Source organism: Poeciliopsis prolifica, unplaced genomic scaffold, assembly GCF_027474105.1.
Source record: "Poeciliopsis prolifica strain line A6 unplaced genomic scaffold, Auburn_PproV2 SCAFFOLD035, whole genome shotgun sequence".
In the NCBI taxonomy this organism is placed as follows: domain Eukaryota; kingdom Metazoa; phylum Chordata; class Actinopteri; order Cyprinodontiformes; family Poeciliidae; genus Poeciliopsis; species Poeciliopsis prolifica.
The window spans coordinates 1,885,234-1,900,000 of record NW_026562410.1 but is presented as its reverse complement, the minus strand read 5'-3'; the positions used below and the strand labels follow the sequence as shown (position 1 = coordinate 1,900,000).

Genomic DNA, 14,767 nt, shown 5'->3' with positions numbered 1-14,767 from the left:
AAATCATAGCGTTGCATAAGAATCAGCCCACCACTGTTCTGTCTGAAAACTCCAATACTCTTAATAGACCACATGTTTTCCAAAGCACTGCATTGTACTGAAGATTGAAGCAAGAGTTATTCATACAAGATGTGCTGTGGATGGAGCTTAATTGTGCCTTATGTAAGTTTTTCTATGGGACAAATAAATGGGACTTTTTTCTTTTTTCCATTTTCTCAGCCAGAGGCGTCGAACGTAGCTTCTTCCACTTCCCATCTGGATTGCATTTGTAGAAAAGCTAGAACACAACAAAAAGGTTTAAAAAAAAAAAAGATTTTAAAATGGAGACTTGCGATACGTAAAGGACAAAAAGACTTTTTATTATGCTTCTTCTCCTCATTCTTACTCTTAAATGCCTTTTTCAACAAAGTGGTTTATTTATTTTAAATTCCCCTTCTAATTTTAATTTCTTCCCACATCCTCATCCTAACTTCTTTCGTATTATTATTATTATTATTATTACTTTTGCCATCTCTGCCTGCGCACCTGCCTCTCTTCTTCCTCTCTCCATTTCCTCCCCGTCTTCCACTCCTGCTCAGCTGCCTCCCTCTCTATGAGGGTTGTGAGTCTGCATGAACAAGCCCAATGAGGAGACCCAATTATCTATCAGAGGATAGAAAAATATTGATTCAATAGCCTAACCATGATAACCAAATGTGTTTTAAATGTGATTCTGTTTGTGAAATGTTCCTATTGCACGTCAAAATTGAAGCTGCTTAAATGGGTGATAGTAAGCATATGGTATGTCTTTAAACAGGATAGGGTCTCTGCTATGTTTGTGCATTCTACTTTATTGAGTTTGACTTTAGTGCAGGGTTGTTGTTTTTTTTCTTAAGTTTTGGTCATAATTACTTTTGCCCTTCTAAAACTTAAACCATTAAGATGGTTTAAGTTTTAAATTTTCTACAGAAAGTCTACACACATGAGTTAAAATGGTAAAATAAAAGAACCCCAGAAAATTAAAAGGTGCATTCTTGAGGTTATATAAGATTACATAGCCTTGAATTAATTAAGGGCTCACAGATTCAATTAATAATTTTTTTTATTTTTTTTTTTTTATATATATATAATTTGAAATTAAATGCGGCTCTTCTTGCAAAATTTTCCTGTCACTTTGCATTTTATAGCTAAAACTACTGGTAGTCTTTGCAGAAAGATTAAAATGGTCTTATTGTACAAAGGTATCAGTCAGGAAAAGAGAAACGATGGAACAACTGTTTTTCCAAAACGGATGAAAACCCAAGATAGAAACAATCTCCATGGACGCCATTAGACTTTTCTTGTCAATATTCTAAAAGTAGCAAAGACACAATGTTTCTCCATGAGTTTGGTCTAATGACTGACGTTATTAGACAGAATCTTTATCTCTCTATCAAAGAAAACATTTAAGCTTTCCTTAAATCTGTGAGGTCTTTGTGTGAGGATGTTTCATAGTTTGAGGAAACCAAAACAAAACTTTTAGCTGACGTTTGACGTCAACAAACGGAAAGAACACAATGCTCTTAGTGGTGGCAGCATCCAGCTTGAATTTTTAGATTCGTGTAAAACCAGAATCATGTCAAACTAGAAGTCAGTTGGACTAAAAAACCTTCAGCTGTCAACTAAAGAGTTGAGAAAGAGGAGTTTTGTTTTTTTTCTTCATCATCACTTCAAGTCCTAGCAACACCTTGAAAAACGTACATTTGAGAGAGGAAACTAAATCACCTGAACATTTGTGAAGCAGATGTTGGTTGCTGATAGACTGAATGCTGAAATTGCATCTTTCTGTTAGTTTTTTTTTGTCAAATTGCACATTAAACGTATTCATGATTAAAAGTAGTCAGTTTTGATTTTTTAATGGGGCGCATAGCCTTTTGCAATCCACTCTTTTCCTTACTTTTTCCCCCCTTGCCTCTTTCTGCTACTGCTTCTCTCACCAGATACACTGAGGTGTTTTATAGGCTGTTTGCTAAAGTGTAAAAGCATAACAGGGCCCCCTCTTCTCCCCTGTTGCCTCTTCGTTGCCTCCTTCAGCCCAAAGAGACTCATTGGAGTGCAGCTCTCTCCTCCTTGGCAACTCCTCTGTTAAGATTTAGAAGCAGAGTGTGTGTGATGCATGTGGGTGCGTAGACCCCCACGCAGACTTCCCAGAGCACTTAATCCCTCTTTTCTCCTGACATTTTTCACTTTTGAAACTCCCCCTATATGGACGATGCGAATGCTACAGCTTTCACAACATGCTGGCCCGAATGCACGCTGAATGTTTTCCCCACTTGTGCAGCCGGCTAGCACACAGGCGCAGGGGAGGCGGCTCGTGGCTTCGTCTGAATGCTGCACCGGGTTCCCCTCCATTATGCTGCCAGTGGATGCTTCATGTTGCAGGAGGCGAGAGAAATGGAAGGAGATGGAGGCCCACAGCATCAGAATTTACTTTCCCATTTCCTCACACACGCCCACACACATTTGGATCTTGATAGCAAAGCCCATTGAACCACCCGTGAACGCAGGCAAACACAGTCACATACCACCACACTGGGAATTTATTGGTTTTCAGCCGTATTAATATGCATTCGGCAGCAAGAGAGTGCGGTGTTTTCTGCGGCTTCTTGGAAGACGCGGCTAATTATTTCAGAGAAAACCTCTCTGTCGTTTATCAGAGCTCCACACCTGCTGTAAGCGGGCTCGGCTCTCAATCTGTGGGATTTTATTGTCTCATTATAGACCTCGGGGAGGAAAAGCGGCTACTGCTTCGCTTGTGTACACGGCCCCAAAGCGAAAACATCACATAGATGCAAAATAAGTCATTGTTCGTGCACTTGAGCACAACACTCCCATCTTTTTGTCCTGCAACACACTGCTTTAAAGTAATGCATATCAGCGAGGGGTTTGGATCGTTTGTTGAGAGAGGAGTTCAGGCGGATATTTTTATGCTCCTGCATGTGGAACAAAAAATGTTTTTCTAGCCTTTTTAATTACCCTTAACGACATGCTCAGTGGCTCTTTCTTGGTAGTCACGTTTGGACGTTGGGCTCATGACTGCTATGATTAATGAAGTTTATTGAAAACGTTGGTTTTCTGTTTGCGTTTATTTTCGTTTCCAGGAGAATCATCAAAAATGTGTCTGAGCACAATAGATACTGTGAAGGCTGTCTAGTCAAAACAGGTCAGAGAAGGCAATTTTCTCTGTTTTTGAAAGTTACTTGTTTAGAAGAACAGTGATTTTTAATAATGTGGTCCATTTCTACTTGAAATTAGGAATTTTCAAGTTCTAATCTGGGGGGAAAAATGCTGGAAAGTTGGTAGATCCGCTCCAAGATAAACATAAAAATCCAGAAAGGCTGTCAAGATAGATTTTTTTTTTCACTCTTCCTGTTACAAGGAAGTTTTTCTTTCCACTATTCCCTTGTGCTTGCTTGAGGAATAGGTGCCAATTTGCTAACAAAATGCAATTAGCTGAATTGAATCAACTACTTGTATATGTTGTTAGTGGTCTACCTAAGTGATCCTTGTTTGGTTTAGCCAAACAAATTTCCTTTTTACATATGTGCAATATTATAGCAGCTATGTCTTTACCTATATCTTTGTTTAGTTGCTTTTGCAATCCCATTTTGAGCTAAAGAAATATTTCCCTGCCAAAAATCAACAAGCTAAATGGTTGTGAAGGGACACAACCATGATTCAGTTTCCTCTTTCTCAGAACAGACATAGAAAAATAGACACACATGTCTCTAACAGTTTCAGTTCTGTTTTTGTATTATTAATAGTTGGAATTGCGGCATTTATAGTTGACTTTGACATCTGATAGTTTCTTAGCAAGAAAGCCTCTTGGACTATTTGTCACTTTCTCATTCAGCTGATACATTTTCGAATAAACATCAGGAAACCTCAGTCATTATCATTTTCCCTTTTTTTTATCTTTCTCTGTCTGTTTGTGTGAATTATCTGTACATTATAAGTATAATCAGTTTGAGATGCATTGGAGGGTTTTCAACCAAAACTTTGACTGAGCCTATAGCAAAATGGCCTTCATTTCACGCTTCCAATTATCGTCCTGCAGGATAAACAAAATCTGCTTTACAAAGAATGTGGCTGGCCAATTAATTAATCATTTCGGAGGTAGAGACGTTATTTTTGAAATAAAACCAGGTTGGCTTGGGAAGCTTTTTCTCCTTAAATAAAAACCTCATTTGAAAGCTGCTTTTTGTGTTTACTTGGAGTATAATTGTCTGATACTGACGTTGTTGGAGGACCTGAAACATTTTAGCAAAAGCCACACAAGAAATCTGTGAGGGGAAACATTTTCATAGAGTTATACATGGATAACCTAAACAAACATATTAAAGCTGGTCAGAGGAAATCCCACAGTACTCCACTTAACCAACAGACAAACTATTACTATTTGTCTTCTTTGTCCTTTCTCATATAATCTTATCAGTTTCTGGGGGCTGGAGAGAGCCACATCACACGTAAGCTGATCAGCAACATAGGAGAGAGTATATTTGTTTAAGCTATTTTGCTTTAGATGTCACAGTTGTGGTTTTGATTCTTTTAGTGCATTTAGCCAAATTTTAGACTAAAATGAAAACCTTTGTTTTTGCTGGGGAGGGAGTTGCTGAATCTTCCTTTTTTCATATGATCATAAACTGAACATGATTAGGTGTTTAGACAGCTTCATAGTACATTACAGTGCTGCTCCCTTCTCGTTTTTCTGTAGGGATGTGCCATCTGAGCATCAAACAGTGCGTGCAAGAATCACATCGCTTTTTTATTCCGTCTTTTTTTTTTTTACTGGCTCAGCGGCGACCTCTGTCAGTGACGGGAACGAAATTGTGCTCGACAGTCGGAAGGGTCAAAGAGCTAAGAGCAAAGAGAAAGTCATGAGGAGAGGACTAAGCAAAGGATTAGAGAGTTGCCAAGCAACCCAGCATCAATCAGTGAGCTGGTGGAGTTTAATATGTGAATATCAAAAGGAATACTTAAATGGAGTCATTTTTTTATTTAAAGATACAGTACTACAGATTATTTTTTGCAGGGCTTTGGAAAAAATATGAAGCTTTTTCACAATTAGTCAATTTGAATTGTGCAAATAATGGGCTCAAATTTGTAAGATAAGCCAAGAAAAACTCTATTGTTCCTAGAAATGGAAATCTGGGTCATATAACAATATAAATCTTAATCAAAATAATTAAAAATGAATAAATAAATAATGTGGTCCGCACTAATGAGTTTATGTGTTATTTCTCTGGTTTAAGTCCAGTTTGAAGTTTCACCGTCCCGCACATCAATGTCCAAAACATACATTCAGAGCTATAATTGATTGAAATAAAATTATAGTCATGTGTCTTATTGGCTCAATTGAAGTTCAAGTTTGGGGAGGTGAAAATTGCTGGTCAAAATCCAATTATTTTTGCAAAACCGAAGAAAAAAAATGACACCTTCGGAAGGTGAAAATCTATTTGCGACACATCCAGCGTTTCATGTTTTGTTCAATCGTGAGGACTTCAGCGAAAAGACATAAAGATTGTATCTGTAACAAAAGTAGATATTGTTGCAAGGCGATATGCATATTATCAACACACTTAAACTTTTTTTCTATACTTTGCATTATTAATAGTGCATAAATCTTGCTTCTGATATTTAAAATATATTAATAATTATCAGAGTGATTCTCATCTATATTGTGTCCTTTCTTTCTTTCCTTTTTGAATCCCTTATCACAACATTTCCATCTAAAACAAGAAAGCTACAAGTGAGGTGACCAAGAAGAAAGCCTGGTTCGATCCAACAACATACCTGACAACCATTCAGTTAAAACTTCCTTTGTTTTTGCTTATTCGATACATAAAATGATAAGCCATGTATATGGGAACAGCCAACTCCTCCAGCCTTTTCGTAACACTGCAAAGATAAGCAGGTTTTGATGATGAATGAATATTTCACCCCACTTTCATCTGATATTCGTCCCTTCCCCTTTTCTTGTCCTCCATTAGATGAGATGTTGATAGAAGCAACGTTTTAAATCAACACTGGCTGCTGGGAGCCTTCTGTGCAGCACAGTTAATACATCTTTCAGTCTGTCAGGGGAAATTAGCAATTCCAAGTATTTCTTACCTGAGGAAAAATGGAAAAGGAAAAAAAAAACTGTTTCCAATAAGACAGATGGAATCACTGAGATAAGTCCTAACAGCATGTAAACATCCCCTCAGAGATGTTTAGTCTTTCAAATACGGCATACTTCTTTTCTCCAATTAATCATAAACACAAACGTCCTAAAATGCTAAAATTTGGATTCAGAGATCCTACACAGTCTGGGAAAGAATGGAATTTGATTTTAATATTTTAAGGCATTGATAAGAGTGTGAAAAAATGTTTAAAGAAAATTGTTATTCCAAAATTTGTTTCTCATCCATATTGTGTCCTTTCTTTCCTTCCTTTTTGAATCCCTTATCACAATATTTCCATCTAAAACAAGACCTGCTTATTCTTATAACTACACAGATACATTATTTGTTCATCCTTTCATTGGCTGACCAGTTTTATAGTCAAAGCCCTCTCTCTGCTACAGTCAGGTTAGTTTGGGAGAGATAGATAATAGGGCTGAAATGTTGAGTTTTATCATGGAGTAACTACAGATGTACTTAGCAGAGTAAAAATGTTGATTTTCCATCATAGAATATGGATTGCTCCTGTATGCATAGCTGGACGCTGGATGCTGTTTTCACAGAGTGGTGATGTGTCTGCTGTGGTTCCCTTTTTTGTCCGTGTTTGCAGTACATTTGTGACCTCTGCATTGTCCTGCCACGAGCCCCAAATGACCACAAGTTTAATTATAAACATGTTTCTCTGTCTCCCTCTCAGCTGATTTCCAGTGATGCAGATGGGGCCATTCACAGGGCGGGACGCTTCAGGGTGGAGAACGGCTCATTAGATGAGGTACAAATAATATCACATTCTTCTTGTGCAAATCTCTGTACATTTCCATCCATCCATACATCCATATATATATATCACCTCTTATGTTCTGCAAGGTAAGTAGTAACGTTGCAATTAACTTGGCACGAGGTCTGGAAAAATGAAACATGTCATTGAAGTTTCGTCCGACATTTTTTTAAAAAGTGCACAGAAGCATCTGTAAATACTAACATGTTGTCGTTAGTCTTGCCATGTGTGTTGATTTTAGGAAAATGATTTTATGTGGCTTTAAATAACGACGTGTTACGACAGATAAAGTCCTGGTCGCCATGGCTTTGAATTTAGTGGGTTGCTTTCAGTGTGCTCACATCCCCCAGCACTCACGTTGTATAGGTTGGGTCCGTATTTATGTCTCTTTCATGCTTACGGACCATTTGGCAGCTGCATGGTGATGCTATTATTAGGATTGTAACCTGGCAGCAAGACGGTCTGGGGTTCAAATCCAGATCAAGGCTGTTTCTGCATGGAGTTTGCATGTTCTCCATGTGGGTGAGTGGGTTCACACCGGGTACTCCATCTTCCTCCTTCAAATAAAAATATCACGAGTGGCATGATGATCTCTAACATGCTCTTAGGCATGAGTGTGGGTGTGTGTGCATGTGTGTGTGCATGATTGTTTGTCTTGTGTGTCACTGTACTGCCCTGTCCAGCTTGTAGCCCACCTCTTGCCTAGTGACTGCTGTAGATAGTTATGGATAAAAAAGGACAATTGACCATCTTGGGGTAAATGTTCAGTGCTGTATGAGTGCCCCCAAGTGGTCAGTAATGATTTGCTCAATCACCTAGAAAGCATTGCCTAAAGAATAAAAAAACAGGCAGGATTTGCTCCCATGCTTCTGTCTATTGTCGTTGCTGTCTCAGGTGTTGTATTATATAATAAGAGAATAACTTTGTAGCTTTCAACTGGTACGCTTTTTGCTCCTACAAACCAATGTTCAACTTTGATAGCAGACAGTTGGTTCTTTATGTCTGATTTCCTGTCTTGTATTGAGAAAGAATTGCTATTTTTCAAGGCATGACCATCAGAGTGATAAAGCGTGTGCGTTCATGTGTGTGTGTGTGTGTGTGTGTGTGTGTGTGTGTGCGTGTGTGTGTGTGTGTGTGTGTGCGTGCGTGCGTGCGTGCGTGCGTGCGTGCGTGCGTGCGTGCGTGCGTGCGTGCGTGCGTGTGTGTGATAAGCAGGCTTCAGACTACACTCCAGGAACATGGAGGAGAACCGATGTCCATCTGGAAAATCCAGAGTACCACACCAGATGGTACTTTAAGTACTTCTTGGGAAAAGGTCAGTGGTGCTCCGTTGAGGCTCTGTTTAGAAAAAAAAAGAAGAAGATTACTCAAAGAGGCAGTTTAAAAAAAGACTGAGAAAAGAAACAGAAAGGGTGAGACCGAGACAAAGACAGTGAGACGGCTTTCAGGGCCTGCAGAATCAAATCATCCCCTGAACGTTTTCTCCGGTGCACAAAATGCTTCATATGGTAAACATTCAGTCTTGTCTCTGTGCTGCATCACTCTTATTTTGTAACTGAAATCAAAATGTATTCCAGCTCAACTAAACGCTAATCTCACACACTGCCTATGGAGAAAACCCTTGGAGAAAATGCAGCACAGTCTCAGTAGTCAAAGTAATGTCACCTTCCACGCATCAAGCTTGCAATAACAGAGAAAGTCAAAAAAGAAAGAAAAACATCTAAATTAGTCGCCTATTCCTTCACCTCTCTGACTCTCATCATTTCAACATCCTCATTAACTTGAAGAACCTGCCCGTTCTGCGACTCACGGTGTAGGTGGCGACACAAGTGGCACAACAGAAGATAAAAAGTCTGCATTCCTTAACCGCAATTTAAGCCAGAAAGAGCACAGCCGTCTGAAAGGTTGAGATAAATTATACAACCTGTGGTGAATACAGACACTTCTGAGGGAAAGTTAGTTATATAAATAAAAAAAACTACGACGAAAGAAAATCCACCCAAGATCTAATGAGGCTGCGGAATAAGGAGTTTAAAAATGAGCCGGTTCTGAAGAAAGTTGGCTCGACCTGTTTGGACCACAGCTGAGCCATCTGTGTCTCACAGCCTGAGCGTAGCTCCCTGCGCCCGACAACACATGATGAACTAGAGGCCACTTCCTGTGTGATGGAGCACCTGCATTTATAGAGTGGCATGAATTCACCTTTTATTAATGATCTGGTAAAAAAATAATAATAATAAAATTAAAGAATAAAAAAAAATCTACTGTTTTCTGGAATTAAAAATCATAAAATAAAGAGTTTTCCAAACAAAACCAAAAGAAAACAATGCACAGTCATTGCTTATCTAAGGCATAAAATATGCCAATGAACAAATGGCTAAATTGGAGTCTAACTAGATTCAGAGATTTGCGTAGCGTTGCTTCTAAAGATGTGACATGATCAACTGCAGAGAAGGAGGCATGAATAGTCTGACTCAAAGGTTTAACAACCCGCGTTACGACTTAATGAAATCTTACATATGACAAAGTAACAATACCATAATAGATAAAGACAGTGCAAAACAGCAGAGACGAGAAAGGAAGAACTGCGTGTATGTTTGTAATGGTGCCATTATAATAGCTTTTGATTTTTTGTGTACGATGCCTCACAAAAGCATCAATACAATTTGAGCATTTTTCCATTTAGTATTTTATTTGATAGATCCATCAATGAGAAGTGGAAGGAAGAGGACATATGGTTTTCAAAGTGTTTTTTTTTTTTTTTTCACGGGCATGCATTTGTATTCAGGTCACTTCATTCTGACACCCAGAAATAAAATGTAGTGGAATCATTTACCTGGAGAAATCACACAACTAAAGATAGTCTGCCTGTCTGTATCTTAGTGGGAGTGTGAATAACAGCTGTTCTGTGATTTGGTTTGTTAGAGAACTGAAAACTAACACTGTAAAGCAAGCAGATACGAATTCATGCTACGCTTTTCAAAATTTGGACTCCCTTCACACACACCCCGAAAAATACCTTAAAGTTTGCAGCTGCAACATGTAAGAAACTTCTAAAAGCAATGAGTACATTTGCGAGACAGTACTAAACTTGCATCCATGCATCGCCTTTCTCGTCCTTCAGTCCACCAGAACTACGTGGGTACAGATGCCGAGAAAAACCCTTTCTACCTGTCGGTCGTCCTCTCTGACCAGAACAACCAGCGGGTCCCTCAGTACCGAGCCATTCTCTGGAGAAAAACGGTGAGCTGACCTGATTATTTACCAAAATGGACAGAGTTAAACTCTAAATACCTCTTCCAGAATTTTTAAATCTGGTGAGCAAGATGAATGTCAATGTGGAGAGTCTTTTGAAAAAACATACTTTACCAGCAATACTGCCTCACAATATTCTCCACAAATCGAGTGTTTGTTTTTTTAAGCACTGCAGCAAACAAAATGCATAAATATTTTCTTCTTTCATGTATTGTTGAAGGAATATAAAGATGCTGAGACTGCTATGTTTTGGGACCTTGCTAGTCCACCTTTGAGTCCTAGTGTGTGTAGGATGCCAGTTCCTCGATGTGTGTTTGCTGTTTAGTGATTCAGTTACATGACCAGGACAGCAGGGATCTAATTTTGCTCTGCAGCCTCATCTGGAACCTGATTAGGGCGTTGTACCTCCGCTGCATGAGCACATTGATTTGTCCCTTTTCTGACGAGACTTTAACTCATGCAGGATGTTTGTGTCGTCTGTGTTCTGCAACAGAGCAACTCTGCAATTATTCTGTCTTTAATTGAAGGGAGCCCGACTGGCTATAGTAGCCTGTAGGGTAGAGTTGTGGAGGGCATCCTATTTGCACGTAAAATCTACGAGGAGCAGCAGGAAAGCATGTTTAAAACATGGACATTGACACTGAGGTGGCTAATGTGGTTTTTAATTCCGGATGTTTGTTGCTCTTATTCACTCAGGGAACTTTGAAGATCAGCCTACCGTACAGTCCGACTAAAACACTATCAGTCAAGTCCATCTTAAGGTGAGAGACAAGCACAACTTTTACTTTACGTTTTATCAAGATCTGGTTTCACATACGTCGCTTCTGAGCCATCAGACCTCAGCCTTGCATGGTAAGATGGAACCAGAGTTTTTCTTATTATTCACATTGGACTTTATGCAACAGGTCCAAAATACAAAGGGTTGTATGCCTGCAGCATTTGCAGGTTTGGGGATATATATTCAACTTTTCAACCTTTATGTAGACTGTGAATCCATACACTATGAATCAAATCCGTTCTCTTGGTTGTTAGAAATTAGCAATGCATTATGGAGATAAATAAGGAAAACTAATGTGCTGATCTTAAATCATTTGAATAAGTAATATTTTCTGATTAATTCATACTGAATCCTATTTCATTATGGTTATGATCTGCACGCGAGCCAGTGGAATCCCTCTGGTAGCCAGTGTTTAGTTACATTTAAAGAAAAGTTTCATGATGGCAGCATAAATAAAACGTCAACGTTTACTTTAAATCATTAAACAAAATTACAAAAAACAATGAAGCAAACCTCTTGAATGAGCTTTGGTTTATAAGCCTCTTAAGAATAAAGTTATTGCTAATGCGTTTCTTCTCTTTTCTACAACACTTTTTCCTTCCACTCAACTTTCCATCAAGATTTTTGGACACAACACTCACAAAAGGCGACATTATTACCAATAATAATTTGTGACGTATCGTCCTACTGCCCTTCTGCTTTCCACAGGATTCTGCAAAGAAATTAACAGAAACAAATATTAAAAATATATCACATTGTCTGTTATGAATCTGCTTCATTTGATTTATATGTCTAACTTAAATAAATGACATTTTTGATTATATTCTTATTTTGTCTGTCACTGAAATAAATATGTGAATCTAAAGGATTCAGAATCTAAACTCTTTACTCTGTGATAACTATTAAATTGCATAAAATTGACAAGATGTGCCCTTCAACATTATTGCCCTTAAAAATAAAAACGACATTTGACAAAATTAGCCCATATATTTCCTTTACTTAATAGATGTTTTGGCTATTTGCACAGAAGATGTTGTGTTTCAGGCAGCAAATGCCAGACGAGAAATAGGATATAAGAAGCTGCATGACAGAGGAGATTGGAAATGATAAATTCCTCAGGCTGGGAAGGATCACCAGTGAAACTGAAACAAGTTCAAATTGTTCAAATTAAGATGAGAAATCCCCCGTTTCAGTTCTCATTTTTCAGTATGACTTTCTGAGCCTCTGGCCTTCAGTCATTCCTAAATCCCTGCTTTTTGTTCTCTCTTTTTTCCCCACCCCTCTCCTGCTCTTCTTCCAATATTTCATTTCCTCCTCATCTTTCCTCGATTACAGTGCAATGAACATGGACAGGTTTGAGAAAGGCCCGAGGGAGATCCTCAACCCAGAGATTCAGAAGGTGAGAGTGACACCGGAGCGCCAGCCGGCTCCCCCCCGTTCAAAACCGAGCGGCGGTTCATTTCACGCCACGCCTGATCAGCAACACCTAAACTCTATAATGTCCTCTAGCTGTGTCATCTGTCATCACTGTACTGGTTAGTATGAATGACACTTTTTATTTCCTCTTTCCTCAGGACCTGCTGGTGTTGGAGGAACAGGAGGTATGGAAGGATGTCGCACTGTTGGCTCTTTCGCACTGTTATTTATCTTTTTTTTTTTCTGCAAAGTATTTCGTTACCTATGTTTTCCAGTCTTGTATTTATGTTTTTTTTGCTTGCAAAAAAAGCTATATTCAGTGTACTTTTTGATTTAATTCATTTCTCTGACTCTAATATAATTGCATTCAAAATCAATGCTTTCTTAGGCTTTAATGAAGGAGACGATATACATTTGTTGGGTCATATATTTCATGCATACTTTAGCAAACATGTCCATATTAGTTGTTTTTTTGTTTGTTTTTCTGTACTATAATGTCCATATTTTGTTTTTGTTTTTTTTATAGGGTTCAGTCAATTTTAAATTTGGTGTACTGTTTGCCAGAGACGGACAGCTCACAGATGACGAGATGTTTAGCAATGGTAAAACGTTTACCTTACTGACACAATTTATGGTAGTAATTTGTTCATTTAATAAATGTGATCATTTGACATTGGGTTTATATTTTTGATGTTTTCTTTATTTGATTGGTAACGGCAGGAATGACGTTTCATCATGTCCTTACCCACAAGTATTGGATTGAAATTGTATCTGAACACTTTGGGTTAGAAAAACCATGAATATATATAAAAAAAATTTAAAATCTCATTTATATTGGTTTTAAAAAAGCATTTGATATCTTTTTTGAGTAGTTTTCTATTTTTAGTCTTTTTAGTTGTAGCCCTGCTTACCATAGCTGTAGCCTATGGCTTATTAGAGTAGCTTTGTTACAGAAAAAGCTATAAAAAAATTTAACTAATTCTTTAAATCTTGTGCCCATAATGCTTCTGTGCCTTGCCAAAAACATTCAAGCCGTTTTAAAATTTGTGCTCTTTGGTCACACAGCTGAATTCACATTACACCCGGGTGGAATCATGACTTTAATTACTTGTTTATTTCTCAAGGCAATTGAGTTTTTTCAGGAGTTTTAGATTACTAGGGGCTCAGTCCATGCACTGTTTTGTGGGGAACATCAGAATGAACGAGAGCCTTGGCCGTACATGTTGACGGGCTTCTATGTTCGTTTTAGAGACAGGGAGCGAGAACTTCGACAAGTTCCTCAATTTGCTGGGTGATACTGTTGCACTGCAGGGATGGGCAGGCTATCGAGGAGGGCTCGACACCAAGAGTAAGAAAAGACCTACAGCATCATCATCGGCTTACGAGAAAAGAGATGCGGAAGCTCGGTTTTGTTTATTTCATTTCTGTTTTGTCTCTCCAGATGACACTACAGGACTTCAGTCCATCTACACGGTGTATCAAGGCCATGAGCTCATGTTCCACGTCTCCACCATGTTGCCCTACTCTAAGGAGAACAAGCAGCAGGTATGTGTAAAGGAGAGCCTTCAAATGTGTTATATGCCTAGGTTATTTCAGTGAAGAAAATAAAACTGCTCTGAGAGGAACCCAGGATAGAGACAGCTTATAAGTACAGCAATTTTAGACATATAATAAGAGACAAAAAAACGTAATACATTGTTGCTCTTTTACCTAATGCCAATATATGGGATGTAAACGAGTAGTTGGCTCGCACATCTGACACATAATTGGATTTTGCTTAAAGGACAGACACTGTGGGGGTCAGTAATAGGGAACAGTCTGTGCTCATCCTGGGGTTCGCTGATCCCAGAGAGGAGCTGGGGATCAAACACATCCACCAGGATATTTCACCTCAGCCTGTCGACTTGTGTGTTTCTTTTCAGAAGCCGTCTGCCTGGACACTATTTTATTATTGTGACTTAGTCGTGGTGCTTAAAGAGGGTTATTATGCAGCTCTAGAGCGTTGGAGGTGGAAGGAATTCTGCTTGAATTAAAAAAGGGGATCCTAGGTTTACAAGTTAGACATATGTTGTACACCTGAAAAAAATGTATATTGTTTTTGAAGTCAGTTCTATCAAACAAAATAAATGCAGATTTAATAATCTAAAAGTCATGCTCAAGGGGAAAAGGTCTTTTGTAAGTTGCTGTAGTTGTATTGGTTCAGAAAAAAATGTGTTGTCAACTTAGTATTCAGTGTGTAATTTAACATAACGTTGAATTTTCTAAATGTGTTACTTTTAATCAGTTTTAGCTGCTTTTGGCCTCTGCTTGTTTTTCACTTATGCCTTTTGTGTCTACTTTCTTTTCTTCTTTTGTGATTGC

At 38.4% G+C, this 14,767-nt stretch overlaps 1 protein-coding gene across 8 annotated transcripts in view; it reads left to right on the top strand.

Moving 5' to 3' along the window:
- garnl3 (GTPase activating Rap/RanGAP domain like 3) overlaps positions 1-14,767 on the top strand; it is a 77,737-nt gene that overhangs the window by 42,386 nt on the left and 20,584 nt on the right. For 5 of the 8 annotated variants that reach the window (XM_055052610.1, XM_055052614.1, XM_055052617.1 and 2 more), the window contains 9 exons: positions 6,877-6,951; positions 8,170-8,272; positions 10,082-10,200; positions 10,909-10,973; positions 12,326-12,389; positions 12,565-12,591; positions 12,933-13,008; positions 13,656-13,754; positions 13,848-13,951. In XM_055052610.1, coding sequence (XP_054908585.1) covers positions 6,877-6,951; positions 8,170-8,272; positions 10,082-10,200; positions 10,909-10,973; positions 12,326-12,389; positions 12,565-12,591; positions 12,933-13,008; positions 13,656-13,754; positions 13,848-13,951 — 732 coding nt within the window. The remainder of the gene's footprint in view (positions 1-6,876; positions 6,952-8,169; positions 8,273-10,081; positions 10,201-10,908; positions 10,974-12,325; positions 12,390-12,564; positions 12,592-12,932; positions 13,009-13,655; positions 13,755-13,847; positions 13,952-14,767) is intronic. The other 3 variants (XM_055052615.1, XM_055052618.1, XM_055052612.1) reach the window with 1 other exon arrangement.